Genomic DNA, 22,198 nt, shown 5'->3' on the forward strand with positions numbered 1-22,198 from the left:
ATCATTCATAATATGTGTGAAATGTGTAATTAACATTGCATAATATGTCAAGTGTAATCTGCATGCAACTCATGTCATAACATGCCCTAATAACTCACTGGATCTTTTAATCAGGTATATATTGTTCTATTCAAAAACAAATAAATAAATAAAAATTTCATGATCAAACGAGTAAGTATCTAATAGTAATATGCTAATGTGCGTGTGTCTGTATGACGAAAAAAAGTTTATTCGTACCTATTAGGATTCTGAATTTCTGATATTGGATCGATATTTAAAGAGTTGGTATCATAATTCACAATAATATATCAGTCAAACGATGGTTTTATTTCTATTTTGACATGATCACACTTTTTGAAACCGTATACATTCTCTGAAATAGTTCCTGATACGTCACTTATATAATATAAAATACAAATTAAACATCCTACACCCGACGCGCGACGTAGTGATTTACCATAATAAACTATTTTGATGTGCGTCTGGATGATAATATTATAATCGTTGGACACGCGTCCTAACTTTCCTGTCTGCATAAAAGTTTGGTTTTTTCTTCTATGAAGTTATTAGGGTAATATATTGGCTGGTGGATTAGATTAGGTTAAGATATGATATCGTAACATTATCATATCAGGGGTCCTTACAAATTTTCAAAATTTGCGTGAAAATCTTCGATTACCTATGCCGGCCGACGGATAATATTACAAAAAGTTTTTGTGGATAAGTACACGTGCGACTATACTAGTTTTATTATCATCTGACCGAATTATTGCAGTTTGACGAAAACCTTACCGTTCAAAGCGATGCGCTTGGCGTGGTGCTTTCATGGTACATCAAAACCATGCCTACATAATATAATATTTATTGTACGTGTGCACACCAAATATTATATTACAGGGAAATAATAAAACTTTTTTCTCTCTTTTCCAGTCGTTTTGAATACTGTGAACACGCATATTGTATAATATGTAATTTATTGTAAATTTAACGACAACACGATAAAAAGACAATACCTTGTTATATAGGTTGCTTAAACCAAAGGTAGGTACTTAACCGTTTTAGTCATAATAAAAAGAAAAAACACGATACGATTATACTACGCCGTGCGTAAAAATAACATAAAAAATAATATTATTCACAGCGGTCATAATAATAATAACAATCCTATGGTCGGCGTTTCCGGAACAAGTCGTCTGCTAACGACTTCTTGTACTCTGCCCATCTGTTTTCCACGACAAACTTCCGGAACGACTGTTCAGCCGTCGGGTTGGTACCGTTCAGAGAGCATACAGTCCGACCCCAAATGTTGGACGTGTTGTGCTTGGCGAGGAACGCCAACGGGACCAGCAAACACTTGACGTCGGTGGTAGCTATCACTATTCGCCCTGAACACCTTTCGCCTGTGGACGAACAAAATACTCATTTCCGTTATCAATAAATATGATTATATTCCAAATGATGTACAATGGTTTCAAATTTTATTGGTTGGGCGTTGGCTGGTATCATAGTGGTCTTGGAAAATAATAGTTTTCCGACAGGTGTGTTCGGTGTTTGAGAACGTGTTTGACACTTACCTATTGTAGGATTCCGTTTTAGTTTATGGATTTAAGAGGAAAATATAAATGTGGTTTAATGATATAAATCACATAGTTATAATTTAATTTACAAATAATATAAGTCATAAATTCGAAAACTCACAAGTCATAACATTTTAACTGTTTTACCACTTTTGTCAAACCATTTAGTTTTCGTTAGATTATAAATGAGTTTTTTTATTTTACTTCAATTAATTAATCCTTAATTATATTAAAACGCTGTTGTATTTTTGCTCGTAAGACATGGAAATATATCAAACGAATAAACCTCATTCGCTGAGAAATAATTGAGTTCCTAATTTATGATGTTCTCAATGAAAATTCACATTATTTAGAATATTATAAAATTCACCCGTACTTGAGTTTCTTAAATTACTATCGTACAAATTAGATAATTGAGTTTTTATTTCAACGGAAGCTCTCGCTATGAATATGGCCAAATATTTTTTCTCTGTATCAAAATATAATTGAAAGTGCCCGATTCAGCTCTTTAAGTACAAAATCCACCAAATGAAGGCGTTTAAAGAATGATAATACGTCGGTGACGAAATTAAAGTCCATCAATCATTGTTGTTTGCCCATTCTCAGCAACGATTGTGATTTGTGACGTTGTCTCTCTCATCATCATTTACTTATTTATTTTCTGGGCCTATATATAGATACAGACATATCATTCTAGTAGCCGAACGACAGCCTACTGACGAAGAATCATTTTATCGATAAAAGTCGATATCTTACGAGTAGAGACAACAGTATTTTTCAAATAAACATTACAAAAGCGATTGAATAATATTTCTCGTTGGTCGATTAGTATCCGCACATTATCAAATTTTGAAGAATACTGTTATGATTCATTAACTCGTTATTATTTTTAAAAAACATTTCTAATTAAAATTATTTTCTCATAATAATATTTTAAACAGTATTCCAATAATAATAATTACAAATGAGTAACAAATGATGATTTTTATGTGAACCAATTAATAATCAAAACAGATAAACGTAAGAATATAATATTATTTTTCTAATTTTTTCAGCTTGTCATCCTACTATTTTATCGACACCAAATAAATTGTTTTCATCATGACTTTATACACATATTATACTCACAGGTTTTCTACCAATACTAATTATTCATCATGCAATCCCCAAACTCGTGTCTAGACGATTAAAATTTTTTGTTTTTGTAACGTTATTAATAAACATCATTAAAATGATTTATTTTTGGCACAATTATGTTACCACTGCGAATGGATAAATTATCTTGAGATATATTTAATCTGCACGGTATCAATATTTAATGTGTACATAATAAGCACAATGATAACATTTAAGCAATGAACAATGTATAATTTTAATATATTATAATATATTATACGTCTTACCCAGGCCGAAAACCGAACCTGGACGTAGATCAGTCATTTTCACGTAAACTGTCTGTACGTTTTTATTTAAGTCCAAATTTGATTGGCTGTTTCTGTCATGGTCACGGATCAGCGTGAAATAGTTGCGGCCATACTCTGTCGTCTTACGGACCCGTAGTCGCTGCAGACAAGTACACCGTCCTTCCATCACGAAGTAAGCGTCTGCCTCGATAGAGTTGCGAACGTCATCTGCTCAATGCATAATTGAAATTTTAAAATTATTTCAGTTAAAAATAAAATTTTTATTGGTTAATGTGTATGCATTAAGTCAATATGAATAATTATAATTATAATAAAAATATAGTTTCAATAAGTAATTAAATAATTGGTAATTAATTATTATTTATTGTAAGCAAAATTTAAAAATATTTCGACAAAAATTGATCACTAGGTATTATAAAATCAGTTGATACCATGATTTTCAAAATTTCAAATTTTAAACATCTATGAAAAATGACAATCACTGTGAAAGGTATCAACGATGTGAAGAGTTTTCAAAAAGTTGGTCGTTTAAAAACTTAAGCTTTTAAACGAATCAAAAACTTTTAAACTCTATTAAATTATTCTATTCTATAACTCTAAACTTTTACTGTACAGGGAAAATAATATAAATATTTCTTACAAAATTAGTATAACATTTTTGCAATTATCATTTTGGGGTTTCATATGTAAAACGACTAGAGGATAATAACGATGTACAAAGTCTATTTTAAGTATTTATAAAAAAGGTAGACAGTGGTAATAACTAATATTAGGATAGCACTATAAACTCGAAAAACACCAACAATGGATACTATGATTATTCGATTTTAATTCGTACCGTTATTAAGTAAAATAAGTGGTACAAAGACGTAATTATACAGCTCAAAGAAATATTATGCTTAATTAATATGGTGTCTACTTAAATAATTCCTTAAATTATTATATAACGTTATAGTCATTGGTAATATTATTTGATTAAATCGTTTTAGATAGCGGAAGAACTATACAATGTATGTAATAGAACAGATATAATAGACCTGATCAGCATGTTCTTTTTTTTTTAAAAAGATTTTTTTTCACAATAATATCGTATTGAAATGGTACCATCAAAATCAATCACCAATTAAAATATTTTAAACAGGTAAACCACATTTTAATTGATCTACGAGTATAATAAATAATAATACACAATTTATTATAATGTACTTATAAGGGAGAAGTGAGATAATTCAGATATTTTTATGTCGTTCGATTTTTTGATATTCATAGATTTATTATTGGTGTTTGTGTAACTTCAATAAATATATTACAATATGTTATATAATATTGAAAATATCATAATTTAAAATTATAATTTGTAATATCATATTTCAAATAAATATTTGAATAATAAGTATTTAATAAATGATTGTCTTAAAAGTTGATAACCATAATAAAATTATAAATTATATGAATTATATTTTATTATCTATTAATACTTCAACAGCAATAGTTATTAGCTTACTTATAGATCAGATTAGAAGTTAAATTTAAAACAAAATAGCATTATTTATAGGTAATCGTTTAATTGTTAAGTATAAGTGTATTTCATGGAAAAATAAATATATTGATAGTACTTTATTACTCCATTTCGCCCAAAAACGACCTTCCTCTTTTCACCCACGCCGTCTTTTCGACCAAATATGATCAAATAGTTTCCTTTTTTCGCCTAAAATTAATTGCATTCTTTTTGCCAAATTTTCATGTTCAACATTTTGGAAAGCACTATCTCAAAATTTAATTTTTTTAATTAATTTAATTAAGTCATTTGGCATAGCCCAGAGAGCACTACGAGGAGGCGGCGTCTATTACTCTTCAAAAATATATTTTGTGTTTGCGGACATTAAATTATTATTATATAATATAAGAGGTATTTGTCATCAGTTTTTATGACGTCGTTAAAAAAATGTTTAATTTAAATTTAAATGTTTTGTATAGTTGAACGATATAGATTTAAGAAATTCATACCGACTTATCTCTCCTCTAAGGTTCTGTTGTATTTTGTCTTCGTTTTTTAGTCGTAGTTCTTTAACTTTCCTATCTTTAGGAAAATGTTGCAAATGGATACTATTTAATTTAAAGACATCAGTTTGGACTTCTCGTATAATAGCCAACCACGTACTAAGTAGTGGATAAATACAATAAAAACTTTTGTTAAAGAACGCATGAAAGGACTCACATGCATCAGTCGTCCAGATTAATTCTGACGAGTTAGCTGCCCAAAGCTGTGTGACAGTGCTTTCCAAAATTTTTAACATGAAAGGTGGGCAAAAACAATGCAATTATTTTCAGGCAAAAAGAGGAAACTATTTTCTGGAATTTTGTCGAAAAGAGGACGTGGGCGAAAAGAGGATGAAGGTCGTTTTTGGGTGAAAGGAATGCGCCCCTTTATTCAAATTCTGCCATGTTTTCATTTTTTTTTTAGTTGATTGTATTGAGTATCTCTGAGATTGTGGTTAAGTTAAGTATAATTTTAGGTGTATTTTTACAGAATGTTGAGATGAGGTGGCTTCATTTAGGTACAGTTCAATTGGATTTTTTATTTCCTGGTATTCCAACACGGGAGAGAGAGAGCCCACATGAATATTATGTTTATTAATTATTTACGTTTTATCGAATGTGCATAGTTAATAATTAATAACATTATTGAAAAAATTGATTTGAAAAATAAATAAAAATAAAATGAGTACAATAATAACATATTGTTGATATAAATATGAAATAGTATAATAGTATAGTACTCGTAGATTTAAGACAGTATAGACGATTAAAGTCACGCCGGAAGAATGTGCTTTACTTCAAAGCTTTCTATCTATTTCTCTCTCTCTCTCTCTCTCTCTCTCTCTCTCTCACTTATTTCTGCATCTATCTCTTGGAAATTTTTCTCGACCTTATTTCTATTAAAACTTTCACAAAGGAAAAAATTATTTTTATTACCAACTCATAGATATCAGTCGACACAACTTTTTTCCTGTTCTTATCATTTGCAATTCAGTTTTCATCAAATAAAATATTTTGAGAAATATAATAAATAACAATATATTACTTAATCCAATACGTATATATAATTAAATTTTTTTTAAGTAAAAAGTTTTGATTAATCGTTAGTTTCAGATACGATAAAATTGCCAGCCAAAGAAAAATTATAATAATTTTCAAATTACACATTTATACCATCTGATGATTTTCGTTCATCTGCAGCTTATTATTGCGAGTACCATTTGTATTACCTATTGTATTCGACGAATGTCTGCATAGCACTCTTGAACATTTTAAAAGATGAAGAGGTGTTTTGTTATTGCACTGACTATTTTAATCATGTATTGTTATATGAATCTAAAATAGAGAGAAATTTGTTGTAGTTACGTCTATGTAATCACTATAGAAGATATAGCTATATATTGAAATGTATTTATAAATAAATTTTAGCGTGATGTCCCGTTCAACTTTTCACTGAAAACTGTAATTCGTATGAATTTATTTTACGCCTACTCATCAATTATATTGTGCGTTGAAAATTAATTATATTTCTCGTTCGTTCATTATCTCGTATGTTAACAAACATTTATTAAACGCAACTCATTTTAGACTTCTTTTACTTATGTAATATAACGTAAGCTGTAAGCATATTTTTTTTTACCAAACTTCCAGATATTATACTGATTACTGTAGCTAACAATCTACAAACATAATATAAGTATAAAAATATTATATGAATAAACATATTTGACAATGATAAATATTGGTCAAAACTACATCAAACGACATTTTATGAGAATCACACGTGAATATCTAACATAGTATTATATGTTAATATATGTAATTTTATAAAATACGTTACGATATACTCGTATATCATAATAAATGATTAATAATATGTAGGTACACAAAAAACAGAAAACACTGTAGTTCACTATGGTCACAGTTTTACGTTAATCAATTAAAAGTGACGATGATTTTTATTTTTTGCTAATAGTTCTTAAAATAATAATATTATCACTGTTTGATAATATCGCGTCCCAACTGTGAGACATATCCGACTTTAAAATACAGAGATTAATTTGTAAAGACGCGAATGCCATAGGCAGTTTGTATGACTAGAAGTTATGATGTTTTTTTAACGAGAAGGGGTAAGATATGAAACTTAACCATGAACGACAAATGCCTAGTACACGATTCCTTATTTAAAACTACTTTTATTAGTGCTTCAAATTATTTGAATTTGAATTAGAAAGATAATCAAAATTTTAAGGAAACATATTTTTAGCTTACAAAACTATTTAATTCAATTATAACTTCTTTCATTCCGGTTTACAATATTTAAACAAACTATAGGGAAGTGGCGTTATTTATTAATATTACAAACATCATTTATAGTAACAATTAAAACTAAATTCGTTAAATCAATAAAATCCAACGCAGTGCACAATAACTGAATATCATGAATTACGTGTCAATGATGTTTATTTTCAAACTAAGTACAATATAATTGTTAAAAGTATCTTACAATCTATTAGAATAGATGTTATGTTTGCATTTTGCATCGTTCTTATTTTTGTCGTATTTAAGTTTATTCATACCCTAAATTTATTTTAAAACTAATGATAAGTAAAACAAAATTAAGTTATATTCCAACACAACCTATGTAAAAAATCTGGAGTCTTGTTTAGGTAGTAGTAACATAATATTTTACCATACCAAACTACTAATCATATTATATATATTCTCATTAAAATCACAAATTGGTAAAATTAGATAGATGAAGAAAAAATACAAATGATTTTCATCTACTCTATAAAATATTACACCACTTCATTTTTGTTGTCTACAAAATTTTATTTCCAGACAAATTATGCAAATTAATAACGATGTTAATAATGAGCAATCGTATTTCAGTACACGTAGTATATATTTTTTATAATGCACAAATCTAGAATAATATATAAAACAAAAATACCACCTGATTCGATCAAAAATGAATATTTATCATCTAAATTTTTATGCTATTACTTTATACATACTAGTTGAAATATTGATATTTGATTCTGCTTTTTATATATTAATTGATTAATATGTATCGACATTTGACGGACAAAACACGTCTGTAAGCTATTCATTTCCAGCTATCTTTTAACACATCCTACTAATACTACTGAGTATAATATATTTGTATACATGTATATTGTATATAAACAAAATAGAGCGAACAAATAGGAAGAAAGTTTTTGTTTGGAAAAAAAACAATACCCAAGAGAAAGTAAAAGTTATTTTTAACGCCAAATAACGAACGCCTTGTGGACATTTTTGTTCAAAGAAAATATATAAAACCCCACTTAAACAGCAAAAGTATATATATACGAGAGTTATATGCTATCGTACGTTTAAATAAGGTTCAAATATAAGGTATATATCACATGGTCGCATTATCTCTTCAACCGTAAAACGACTCGGCGGTTACGCGCCAGTGTTGGTCGTGTGTGGTTATGAGTTCAAATCCCACACATCGACCATATTTTTATCAACTTATTTTTCATCTATGTCATATTATTACCAACAAACGTGGCAGTATATTAATTTTATCCGGTCATTCCTCTTATTTGAACTACACGTTGCACTGTTTAATCACGATATCTGAAATGTTGTATTGAATTCATGTATCATGTGTATGCCATTATTGGCATATGAAATGGACATGATTTTTTCCCACGACCGGCAAACAACTCGTAATTTTCTTTTAATCTTATACTTGTGCGTTATAACTAATTACATACATATAGCGCTTATTGGTGCGTAGTTATTTAAATATTAGATGGATGAACTAATGGTGTTCGACGTGGTTCCGATGATTGTACACTCAACATGCAGCAAACATAATGAAACGCGAAACAATTTATTTCATACGCTGTACAAAGCGAAAAATCCCATCGGGTCTTGTCGTTAAATTTGCATACGAATAATTAAAATAAATTATAATAATTTTATGTACCACAACAGTTATTTAAAACGAAAACAAATCAAACGCCCGCTTTTGTTAATCGTCTATATTATACACAGATTCACAGTACAAATATACAGTAATATCATTTCGTAGTTTTTATTCGATAAACATAAATAATAATATAATAAAATTAAAATTAACAGCCAATTTCCAACAAAATGATATTTATAGAAGTCGGTATTTTTATGTTTATTTTGTTTTTCTTCTTATACGGTCATATTATTCAATTATTCAATTTACGAAAGGAATATGAATAACACACCACACAATTAAAACTAGTTGTTATCGATGATAATAAAACATAGCTACGTCGACTATTCTAGATAAATAATTTAACGCTATTGTCACCTATTTATCTATTTTAGATGTTACCTTCTGGCATCCGCTGTAATTTATTTAGATAATATTTTCATATTATGCATTTAAAAACTCAAAATGTATTATATTATGCTATATCCTTATTTAACATAAATCAAACAGTAGATAACTTACCGAAATAGTAGGTACCTACTTTTAAATATGAATTAATTTGAAACAGTCATAAAATCTAAGTGATCTTATTATCTTAGATAGATAATACAATACAATCCTTCATTTTTGCATATCTTCTATCAGTTTACGTGCCTGAAAACGTGACGAATGAGAATAATATGATGATTTCGTGAAAAGTTATAGACATTGAATATTATAAAAATTATATTAAATTCTGTTTATACAACTGTAGACATTTATTAAGTTATTTATAATTATTTACGTATATTATATACTATAAATTTATTCACGAAAAAATAAAGAAAGTATACGAAGTCGTTTTGAGATACAGCTTTAATTTTACAAAATAAATATATACTTATATTTTTCTTTTATCTTAATCTAGAAAATATTTTAATGATATTACATTCCCAACAATTTTGTACGGCCATAATTTCAATTTCATTTATCTTATTTATTCTCGAATGCTATGGTTTATTATTGTATGCACGGCGTAATGTGTAGGCAAAATATGTACATCAACATTCATTGTAATGTCCAACAGTCGCACATTAATAAATAAATTACAATGTATTCAATTTATATAGTCCTCGTAAACATAATTGGGGTGCCAAGGGCGCACTATTACCCTGAGTAGCAAGTTTTATTTAAGGATTTAGGGGCACTAGCATTATAACTGTGAACGACCAACAACAATTGCACTCTTAGTTTTATTGTATTATACGGCTTATTACGGTTGATTGTTGTATTCTTTGTTATAGATATTGTATGACACAATACTACAACCTGATAATATTTAATATAGTAAAAAGAATAACTTATTTAGAACTTACAGACAAAACAATATAACCGAGACAGCGATTCAGCTTCTATAAAATTAGTCATTGAAAAAATATTTAAAAATGCACTTAAATTATTTTTAAGTCAGTATAAATTAGGCAATTATTTTGTAGTAAAAACTGAAGATTTGACATGTACGTATCAAATGTTGAGTGTTTATAAGTGCTTGCAAACTTTTCGTGTCCAAATAATTACCAGCGATTCGTTTGTTTAAGGGGGTAAGGGAGTAAAATGAGTGGCGTTGACGCTTTATCTAGAGCGTCAAAGCTCTAAAATTTTCTCCGAGGACACTTTGTATACTAAAAAACAAAAAATAAACATATATTAATTTTTTTTTTTTTGCTTTACTACTGAATTACTGATTTTAATCAAGGCAGAGAGTCTTGCCAAATATGTCAGCTCATTCCATATAGATGCCCAACTGACAACCTAATTTTCCAGAATTCGTAAAATAAATAAATTTATAATTATATTTTCCACCCAATCGTGTGTGAAATTCTGAGTATTTGATAACTTTCAATTTTCATTGCTGAACTACAATAAGCTTTTCACCAGTTTCGTTACCTTTGAAAATAACTTTTGGCTATTCGCAACAGTGTTATAGACTTTTCGATTTGGATGTTAAACTTTGGTCCCCAAAGATTTCTATAATTTTAATTTAGATGCATACATCGGTCGCTTTCTGTAACACTTACGGTTTGTACATCTAAACTACTAGTATGACGTTAATACATTTAATTATCATTATATCGAGTGAGTTTGCAACTCATTTAAATAATTAACAACCACAATTAACCATTTCAAGAAGAAAATCAAGGAAATCCTTCTACAACCCAAGTTGACTAAAATTTAATGACGGTCCACACTTTGATCTAGTCATAGTTCTTGAAATCTGTTACCTACGAATTGTCATTCATTTGTTACTTGTGTATTTAGTAAAATTTAAAAGTTAAAAATTAACTTGGTTAATAGTTTGTAATATTAGTATTCAACTTTGAAAAATTGTCAGAGGTCCAAATATCTTTGTTAGTAGATGATAATGACGAAATAAATTATCGTCATTATGTCACAAAATAATCTGTTAAAATAATTAATTCATTAAACTGTTTGTTTATCCTATAATCTTTGTATTTGTTCTTTCGTTAATAACATTCGTCATCATAATTTATTATATTAGCACAATACAACTGATTTTAATCACATTTATATATATATATATATATAATTACGACTTTAATGTCCATTCATATAATTTAGTAAATAATACGAAATTATTGAATGACGAAGTATATTTTATTATTTCTATCGGTTTTCCGTAAGTTGTTATGAGACCAAAAACTAAACACCATAAACATATAATATAATAAAGTAATGTTCTTCAATGTTCATGTATCTTGTTGATTTTGGAAGTTTAATTTTTAATTTCACTTGTTACTTTTTTATACTGTCATACAAATAAATATTAATATATAACATATGAAAAAACTTTGACTTAAAACAGAAATACAAAACCGTGCTAATTTTCCTCCGAATAGGGCACACATTCCACAACCACCTCACAGCCAAAAAACACCCTCCCTCCTACATAATTAACATATGTAGTGAAATATTCAGTCAATGAATGCCTGAAATCTTAAAATTCGAGAAATAAACAACACATACCTAATCTACTAGGAGAAACCCAACAACCAGACCTCCAATCAAATATCAACATCATCAACATCCTAAAGGCAAAATGTGCAAATATATTTAAATTATAATTCAAATTAAAACTAAAAGTCTAGTAGCCAAAGTAATTACTATCAATCAAAATAAATAAATATATTATATACTAAACATTTTTTTTTTCATAAAGCACGTCATGCAATAGTTATACCTATTATTGTTATATCTTATGTATTGTCTACTTACTTTTATCCTACCAACCATTTTTATATTATAATAAAAAAGCTTTTGTTCCCTCCTACTTAAAAATCTTTATACCTAATTTAAACTAACTATACAAGAACGAGGACTCATCAAGTCTGTAACATTGCTTCAGCACTATTTCGAGAGACATTATATTTATATATAATCTATACTGATTGTAACATGTATACAATGAATGACTATGTATTGAATGTGTATTACAATAATGTTTTATGCGTTTCATTAATATGATAGTGAAAGCTTTATAACTCTGTTTAAGAATGACTCCTTTAATGGCATACTTTCATCACATACAATTTTTGAATAAGAATACTCGTAGTTTATTATTACTTATTAGATATTTTATTTTACGGAATATAAATACAACGTCTATTAAATACATCAGATTTATGAATGATTTTTATTGTTTTTTTACGCCATAGATAACTTTTGCAGTTTTAAATCCAAAATGCGTTCTCTACCACACTTTAAATGCACATATTATATTTTTCCACTCCACCGTCGGCAAACTTAATGAATGTATTTGTTATGTATATAACGTTGAATAAAAAGGATTCGAGGATCTATGTTAGCCGATTTTATATATACACTCGCACATTTTAAATGGCTATGCAATTATTTTACTCCCGTGGAATTGTTTCGAATTTAGTGTTGTATTTTTTATTTTTTTTATGTACATATTTATCGTTATTGGCCTGACGAGAAATTACCACCCGACAATGATCGGTCTCGTGGTATCATACTTATATGTGTCATGCACAGATCCCACCGATGTGGTTTTTGTGAACCATGATTTCGTCTATTTTTTTTATTCCGGATATCAAATAGTTTGTCTTTAACTGTAGAATGTATTATTTTTGGTTTTGAAACTAATACATTTTTTTTATAGGTATCTATTTCAAAAAGTGTTTGTAAAACATTCGTATAGATTCGTGACCGATCACCTAGTCTTAATAGTTATTGAAATAAATTCAAAAATGCATCAAAGACATTTAAAACAACTGCTATGTAGCTACTAAGTCAAAAACTGTTCGGATTCTTGAAATCGTATTTCAAATGTTATGATTTATATTCTCTTTCAATTTAAATTGGTGTCCACTCTGACATTGACTCGTACAACACTTGTATCTAACCATATTTTTATAAACCTACATACATTATGGTTTTTATTGTTATATTTTATTTTTTATTGGGTACTAGAATAAAAATTATCCTAAACGATTGTATAGTATTATATTATATTATACCTACAAACTATGTAATTTTATTTATTTTAAAACAACCCATAATTAGCTTTAACCTTGGCATGACAATCGAATCACCTTGCTCTTATTAGTCAATAGTCATATCGACAAATTCTGGACTCAAAATGTTCAAATATATATCGTGTACGATAGCAACGTACAAATATAATATTACAATATATGATATTTATTTTATTTAATTTAATTAAATATTATTTTATTATATATTTATATTTTACGGAACCCGTATGTAGGGTATCGTAGAGAGTGTTTGTTCCTTCATAAACTCCACCCGTGTTCCACTCCAACCGGTACGTTTTCATATTTCATGTCCAGCCAATAGCCAATCCATTTTCTAAATTTCAGACATACCATTGGCGTACTGTTTTCTTAAATATAATCTTTAACAATGATAAAATGCTTTTTTCCAGGAGCGAGTGGAGTTATAGGAAGTTAAATATGTACCAATTCCCATAATAAAGTATTGTAATTTTTGTATTTTTTTCACTAATTAGAGTCTTGTGGATAACGTTTTTAACCACATAAATCTTAATGCAAGTGCTCGGGAAGCTTAGGTATTGCAGTGACACGTGGGAATCACAATATGTTTTCTAAGGACTCAGAGACTAAAACAATATAATTTTCGAACGTTAAACGAAAACGAAAAAAAAATACAAATACGAAAACGTCGGTATGGTCCAATACAAATGGTTGGGGTCACGTGTAAAAATGTCAAAGCCAATAAATAACGGTTAAGTCTCGTCCTACTATACATACACATACACACACACCCACAACCGACCCCACGAAAGTCTTTGGGGAAGTCTAGGAAGTAACGAGTAGTGGTATAGGCCACACCGTGAAAAGGTTTTAAACAACCGATTGGTCCTGTGGGACGAAAAATCTCCACGTAATAACACCCAAACCTGAGTGGAGTATCGTTATTGTTTTTTATTTAAACAAAATATTTTAAGAAAAAAAAATATATTATCAATTCAAATATTAATTTCAGAAAATAGACCGGCGTGAAGATGCCCTGATGTACTTGGAAAAATTACGTCTGATTTGAGAATCTTCTATATAGTCCTACCCTATACTCCTCCCTGCTTTGTCGATATAAGTATTTTTTCCACAGATGTGGTGAAACAAATAATCTAACCTATGCAATCTAGTCAGAAATTCTAAACTCCCACGCTCAGTTATGAGTGTGTGTCCTAGATGACAATATTTTCGATTGTCTCGTGAGTATTATTATTTAGAAATATTCATTATTTTGAATATTACCTATTCTATGGTACTATTTATTTCATTAGTTTTTTATGATACTTACTCCTCAATGTCCTGTTCCTGTACCTCCATGCATATCCATAAAATCCATTATTTACTTATGCGCCTTTTATAGTTTTGTTATCATTTTATCCTATTCCATAGAATTTTTTCATCCCTTGGTCAATTACTTAATTTATTATTTTAATGTATATGTGATTTCATTGTCCAGGAATAATTATAATTACCTATCCTATGTTACGATAAGTTCCTGAAGTAATAGCTGAATGGGCGGGACCATTTTACTCCAAAAACGAGATTCCGTTTTCCTCCACTGTCCATTTTCCGCCAAAAACAAAAAAGGTTGGTTTCCGTTTCCCTCCACATTATTTTTGACTAAAATTATGACGTCTATTTTCCTCCAATATTTTAGTCAGTGTTGTAGTGTCGGGTTTCGTATTATAAAAATAGAGTATGGCTAGGATCACATTTTGCGCGTATCTGTTGATTAAATTCTGGTCGCGTTCTTATCGGCTAGGGAAAAACGCTAGTCCAAACAGCACACGCTGTTTATAACAGTCGATTGTAACTTTGATTAAGCCTAATAAAGATGTCTTATAACTATAAAAAAAAAATGTAATATTAATTACTGTAGTGATTTTACATTTTTACTATATTTTATATCTTTTATTTTACATATTATATTATTAACTAATTTATTATTTTATTAATAGATTGATGTATTTTTATTGACGTGCATACTTTTTTATTATATTCATTATCTTTTTACCATATTTTATATTTTACATAATGTCTAGTTGCGTTATTACCAAACCCTTATTATTAACTAATTTTGTATTATTTTTTTATTTATTAATTGATGCATTTTTATCGACGTGAGTACTTTTTTATTATATGAATTCTCTTTATAGCCACCTGCCAAGTTCAGCGCGTACGGTGTATTATTATATTATAATTATACTTTAAATTTAAATATTTGATTTGTTCTTTTTCTTTAATTTAACATTCAGATAACGAATGACGATTTTATTATTTTATTTATTGAAGTAAAATGGTCAAAAATTTTTTTTTTTTTTTGGAAAATGGACAGTGGAGGAAAACGGTACCTCGTTTTTGGAGGAAAATGGCTGCGGCCAGCTGAATAGTTATTGAAAATATTAAGGTGAACTCTCTTATTATTACTGATTATTACTATATCACAGGACGCTTCTCCATAGCAATTCCTATAATACACTGAAAATATAACCATGGATCTATAATTGATAATTTTATTTTGAGTACATTTTATTTTAAAAATTTTATCAGACTTTTTTTCTTGCTTCAATCTAAAAGTAAAAGTTATCAGTTTATAACTTACTTACAATCATATCATATAAATTTGTTAAAAATACTTATAAAAATAAACTCCCACTTTACTTATTAACACAACTTTATTCTATTATTTTAAATTTGAATTTACTCATTCGATTACAATCAATAATTTGACGATCACAAAATAATATTCATGTTCTGTAGTGGCTGTCGGTTGTAAATATTACCACCGATCATAACATGAAGACAAATTCAAATTTTTAATTAATTGTATTGCGAGCACTACCAAAAAATATACCGATAAAATATACCTAAACAGACTGATGCACTTTTAATGTTATAAATTTATTAATTTTTAAAGGCATTTCTTTATATAAATATTATTATTGGTTGAGTTAGTAATAAAATAAACTAATATCGTTATCATTTATTATACGGTGAGTATAAGAAAGTAAGGATAGTTTATTTTACGATTTGCCAATGTCTGTGTGTTTATATATGTTGTATTTGACGATACCACGACAAGCTTGACATCTGATATTAAATTTTATAACTTAATACGTATCTTCCCTCTCTAGTACATAATGGTGACAACATATCCTGGTCTCCAACTATAAAATATCTAGGAGTTAAAAAATTAACTTGGAACCCGCACATTTCTTCAAAACAACAAGGCTACCAAAGTCTTAAAATTCATCACGCTTTAATCAACTGTTAAACCGCCTTAGACTGGAATTGCTCCATGCATCTTTACAAGCAAATTCTACGACAATTAGTTCTCTATGCTGCCCCTATCTGAGGAACTGTGCCAAAACTCACATAAATAAGATTCAAGTCTTCCAATCCAAGATTTTACGAATAATTTCCGTATGGTTCATCAGAAACTTCATACCGACTTCAAACTTCCAACAATTAAAACCTACACACATAATCTCACAATAAACTTTTTTGGCCAACTAAACAACGCCAAAAGCGCAAAACATTTCAAACGATAAGCCTACCCTCCAGCATCTCAGCGTGGACGTCCTCATGATGCCTTTTCTCAACACTAATAATATCAATAAATAAAAATAAAAAAGGAAAATACTACACCTAGTTTAATTAATTATTCTTTCTTGTATCATTATTTATTTATTTATCGATGTAAATAACAGTAATTTGTTGTAAATATTGTAATTAATTTACATTTACCAATTATATATGTTATATTTTCTATAATATTATTATCAATAATTTTGATAACCCTGTATGTCAGATTTACTTTATAATAATAATAAAAAAAAAAAATACGTATCTAAGTTTTATTATTACGTATTCGAGTGTGTGGTGTACACAATATCGTGACATACGTGACAAATCGCCAGTGTGAGATCCTCAACTTTTTTTTTTACTTCGTTTCTGCTTAAAATTTCGAATTTTGCAATATAATTATATAGGTATGCATATAAGTACATCAAATACTGGTAGCCAGACCTTATTTTGTGTTCAAATGTTCAACTACGGTTATTTATTTTCAGGAGATCAACTTAAACATTTTTTAAATATTGTATACGTTAAGTTAAATACAAATGGTACTGCTGTGGGTGTAAGATAAATATATACAAAGTCTAATAAATTATTCGGAGCTGACTCATAGAAGAAATCTCTACGATCATTAATTGGTCACCTACAACAGTATTAAACTATATACTAGCATTTTAGGTTAGAATTGTACAGCCGAAGGTTTCCCGCCGTCGAGCCCAAGTAATTTATTCGAATTATTCTCAATTAATAATTATATGTTGTGTTTGTATATTTTTAGTTTATGAATTTGAATTTGTTAACTTACAACATTCTATTTGTCTTAACCGTAATGCTTATAATACAGTTGAAAAATTAAATTAAAAATATTTCATGTTGCATTGTGAAGATAAAATACACATATGAAACAATTTATCCATTTCATATTGTATAAAACGTTTAGATACACCACAGTAATATTATAATATTATAATATTCTGTGAAGAGATACACCAATACAAATATTATATGTTAAAATAGATCCAATTATTTTATTGTCAAGTCACTTTTTATTTTAATAACTAGGTATATATATAATATTATGTTCCAAAGAGCTGAAAGCGTATTCAATTAAAAACAGAAATTGTATGGACTGTAAAAAAAGATCGTCGAAATGCGTCATTACAATTAAAAAGTCAAAATAGTGTTATTTTCTAAAATTCAAAGTTGGTACTCAACTATTCAGCGCTAAAAATTCTTAATAATAAATCACATCAACTTTAGACTATTAAACGACCAAATAACATTATAAAGCTTCGATGGTCTAAATCTCGATATATTCTATATTCAAACAATGACAAAACGTTACCGACTTTTACCTTCTGTATCTTGGTCAAAGTGATGAATTGTTGTAGTTGACAAAACACAACCAGATAAATTGAGGACGATTACGGTTATCAATATATTATATATATTTTTTTATTTTTTATGTTCAAAGTTTAACTTTTCAAAATTTATTTAAATAGTGATGACCCTTTAAAACGCATAGGTAAAAAATATCTTTTAAATGTTGACGTTTTACTTACTAGATGTAATTGGCTATAAAATACCACATTCAGAGTGAATGATCATATCATTTTTTTTTCTATTGGAAAAAGTGTATAGACACAAAAATAAAAAATAAATCTATTTTACAATGACTGTAAAGTGTTAAGTGTGAGAAACAATTTAATAAATGATTTACTTAATTTTAATAACTATTAGAAATTCAACAAATTTATATGTACATAACAATGCATATGAATTTAGAATCAATATCTCCTTAAATTTTGCAACAATAAGGTAAATTTTATGAAGAACTCACGTACGGACAATTATTGCATGTTAACTAACTAACTTAAATAATAATGTTAATGTTTTGTTCGTTTAGTATATTATAATAACTATTATATAGAAGTTATTTACTTTTTTCTACACATTCGAAACTAATATTATTAGCTACGATCATTATTTAAAAAAGGTTGATTAAACTCATATCATTTTACTGTATTTTATACAATTTTAATAATTAGTTTTTTTTTTTTTTTATTAAAGAAGAAAAAAATATACAATCTGTATAACATAATACAATAAGTAATTTAGATAACATTTTTACCAGTCTGGACGGCTTGAGGGAAGGGAGAGTCCATTAAACACTACTTCCAATAATTAGTTAAAAAATAATAATTTAGTTTATAAATATACAAAGCTATGAAGGTTAACTAATAAAGACTTTTAATATATATGGTAAAGTGTTAGTGTCCAATACAGTTTTAAGGATTTAGATAAATAATTTTATTATTATAGAGGTAAAATCGATTTGTCAGTACATTTTTATATGCTTTTCAGAATATATTCAGATCATTAAGCTTTATATTAAACGAGATTTTTAATTTTAACATCCATTTTATAATAGTTAATAACGATTTGAGAATGAAAAATCAGTTCCCTCTAGTTCCAAAATTTTAACAGATATTTGTAAAATATTTTATTTTCAGATTTTATCTTAAAGTGATTTGAGTTATTTTCCAATTGGAAGTTTGAGAATTTACCATTGAGAATTGAAACTTGAATTTAAAAAAAAAGTAATTGTTGATAATAGAAAAAGTTTAGTCGGTCATGTTTTATCATGAATGAATTTTTTTTCAGAATTTATCTTATCAAGCCACGTTTTTAATTGGTATCATGAAGAAATTAAAACACCTCCCTAAAAAAAAAATCAAGAACAACTAAACCGCATTTTATACTGCGTAATGTGAATTATTCACTTTAGTAGTTTAAATCTAAAAATACATCCAAAATAAAAATTTATATTTTATTTATTAAATCATAGATTAATTCACATTTTTGAACAGAATGATACTTTTAACCTAGGTAAGTTTGCTTCTTTATTCGAAATCTATAAATTATATTAATGGCTTATTTCAGTATTCTTCATATTATAATAGCTCATATTTGATGATGCCACTATTTTTTTTTTTTTTTTTATTACTTTAAAGCCTCAACAACTAAGGTTATTAGCTTACATATTTTAAAATATTACTTATATATACAGGTACAATTTACAATACATTTTACAATATTACAATAAAATTATTCTTGGTAGGTATGTGTAATTAAAGTAGGGGAATATCTAGGAAAACATATGAAATTATATGAGGTTGATGCCACTATTATATTATTATTATACACTTTCTTTTTCAGGCAAATTCCAAACAATTTTAAATCTAAAATAATTTATTAATGCATCATAATATTATTGTTGGAACACTGTTTGCTCTTGACTATTGCAGAATATTGGTGGGTTTTTTTAAGTTGGAATATAAATGAAAAACTTTTCAAGTTTAAAGTTTAAGATTGGTAATCGTTGCATTTTCATACATTATACAAAATAGTACTATTACAGAAAGAACTATGTATTTATTTAATATTTAATACTATACATTATTTTTCCGTTGTATCAACAGACTTAATCAAAAAGTATTTTTATCATATTTCATAAAAATAGACTTATATGATCAGATCAATTTAAGATATAAGAGATAAAAGTGTCCAAGAACTAGTAAAAATATTGATATACATTTTAATACAATTGTATTTTATTTTATATTGACCAATTTTAGTTTTTACTAGGATTATAGTATTATAATGTGTGTATTTACTTATCTACCTATGTAAATATATAATTTAATTGGCGAATTAAAGCTTATATTATGTTACTAACAGTAATCGGATTTGTATTCTAAAAAGGGACTTGACGTGCATGTACATTATGTAGCACATTGATAAATAATGTAATAGTATTATAAGACAATGACATGCTTAATAGTTATATCTTAGCGCCAGCGCACCACAGTTATTGATGATCATCGATGCAAAGTGTGCGTCGATGCTTTTAAAACGTTTACTGGTACTTATCAAAATCCAAACTAAATTGAGCATCGTTAATTCTTTGTATACGCTCTATATAATGTTGAAATGAAGATGCAACATATTTTCCTTAAAATCGTAAAATCTTGGGCAGAATTCACACACGTCCTAATGTTTCCTCAGCATATTTTTAGGCATAACGTTCGTAGATAATCTGGGCAGTCAGTGCATGGCAGACTAGTCATACAATACTTACCGTAAACAATGCTTTTCGCCAGAAATTGTTTCACAGCCGAAGTCTTGGCACACTCACGTCTCTCTGGATCCGACAGAGCAGCCAGTGGCCAAACTGAGGCTACAGCGTCTGCGACTTCAGTCAGCTGCTTCTGGACGGAAGCCATTAGCACGCAGTCTAACTGTTGGTCGTCAGACGACCCGCTCATGACGCTGCGAATTGCATCCCTGAACGCCTCCATTCTCTTTAACAGACCAAAAAACGACTGAAAATTACCAGAAAATATAGAATCATTGAACGACGCGGACTGAAATCTACTGAAACATAGGTAAATAAAAATATCTTATATACTATACATAATATATATTTATACTCACAGACCGAACTTAGCTGTTTGATCGATATGGCAGTAAACAAGCGCCGTCAAGTTGACGACACTGAAATTAAACAATATCACGCAAAACGATCAATACTTTTAAACGGATATTCAATTGATTATTAAAATCATGATACTAGGAACACTAGCGAGTAAATATAACGAGTAAATAGTATATATATATTATTATACTATGCATAATATAGACGTACAACACATTTACCCATTCGTATATTATTTATTTACTAGCGGTCTTGCAATTGAAGCAATAATCGATTAAAGCCAATGGTTGGTTTCAGAACCAATACCTGCGTGTAAGTTTCAGTGGAGATTTCTATCACAAATTGAATCTTTGTCCATTCGGTCACCCACGTATGATGTGACATTCACGCACCATGATAAAAAAAAATTTAAATAAATAAAAAAGCTTAAGAAAAATTCATTACGTGATACACTAAAACTTTTTCAAAAATAAATCTACCCTATTCATAAATGTTCCATGGTAAATTGCTAGCGTAATTTTTTGTATAAATTCGTA

General features: G+C 28.1%; 1 protein-coding gene across 1 annotated transcript; it reads right to left on the reverse strand.

The window, feature by feature from the left end:
* Positions 1–955: 955 nt before the first annotated feature.
* On the reverse strand, positions 956–21,525 carry LOC107165099 (uncharacterized). Its single transcript, XM_015513181.2, has 3 exons — positions 21,306–21,525; positions 2,981–3,208; positions 956–1,400 (listed from the first exon to the last, which is right to left on the reverse strand). Exons 1-3 carry the CDS (start codon positions 21,523–21,525, stop codon positions 1,165–1,167), a joined length of 684 nt encoding a protein of 227 aa, XP_015368667.1. The 3' UTR covers positions 956–1,164.
* Positions 21,526–22,198: the final 673 nt, after the last annotated feature.

Source organism: Diuraphis noxia, unplaced genomic scaffold, assembly GCF_037042655.1.
Source record: "Diuraphis noxia isolate RWA-SAM2 unplaced genomic scaffold, SU_Dnox_SAM2 contig0002, whole genome shotgun sequence".
Classification (NCBI taxonomy): Eukaryota; Metazoa; Arthropoda; class Insecta; order Hemiptera; family Aphididae; genus Diuraphis; species Diuraphis noxia.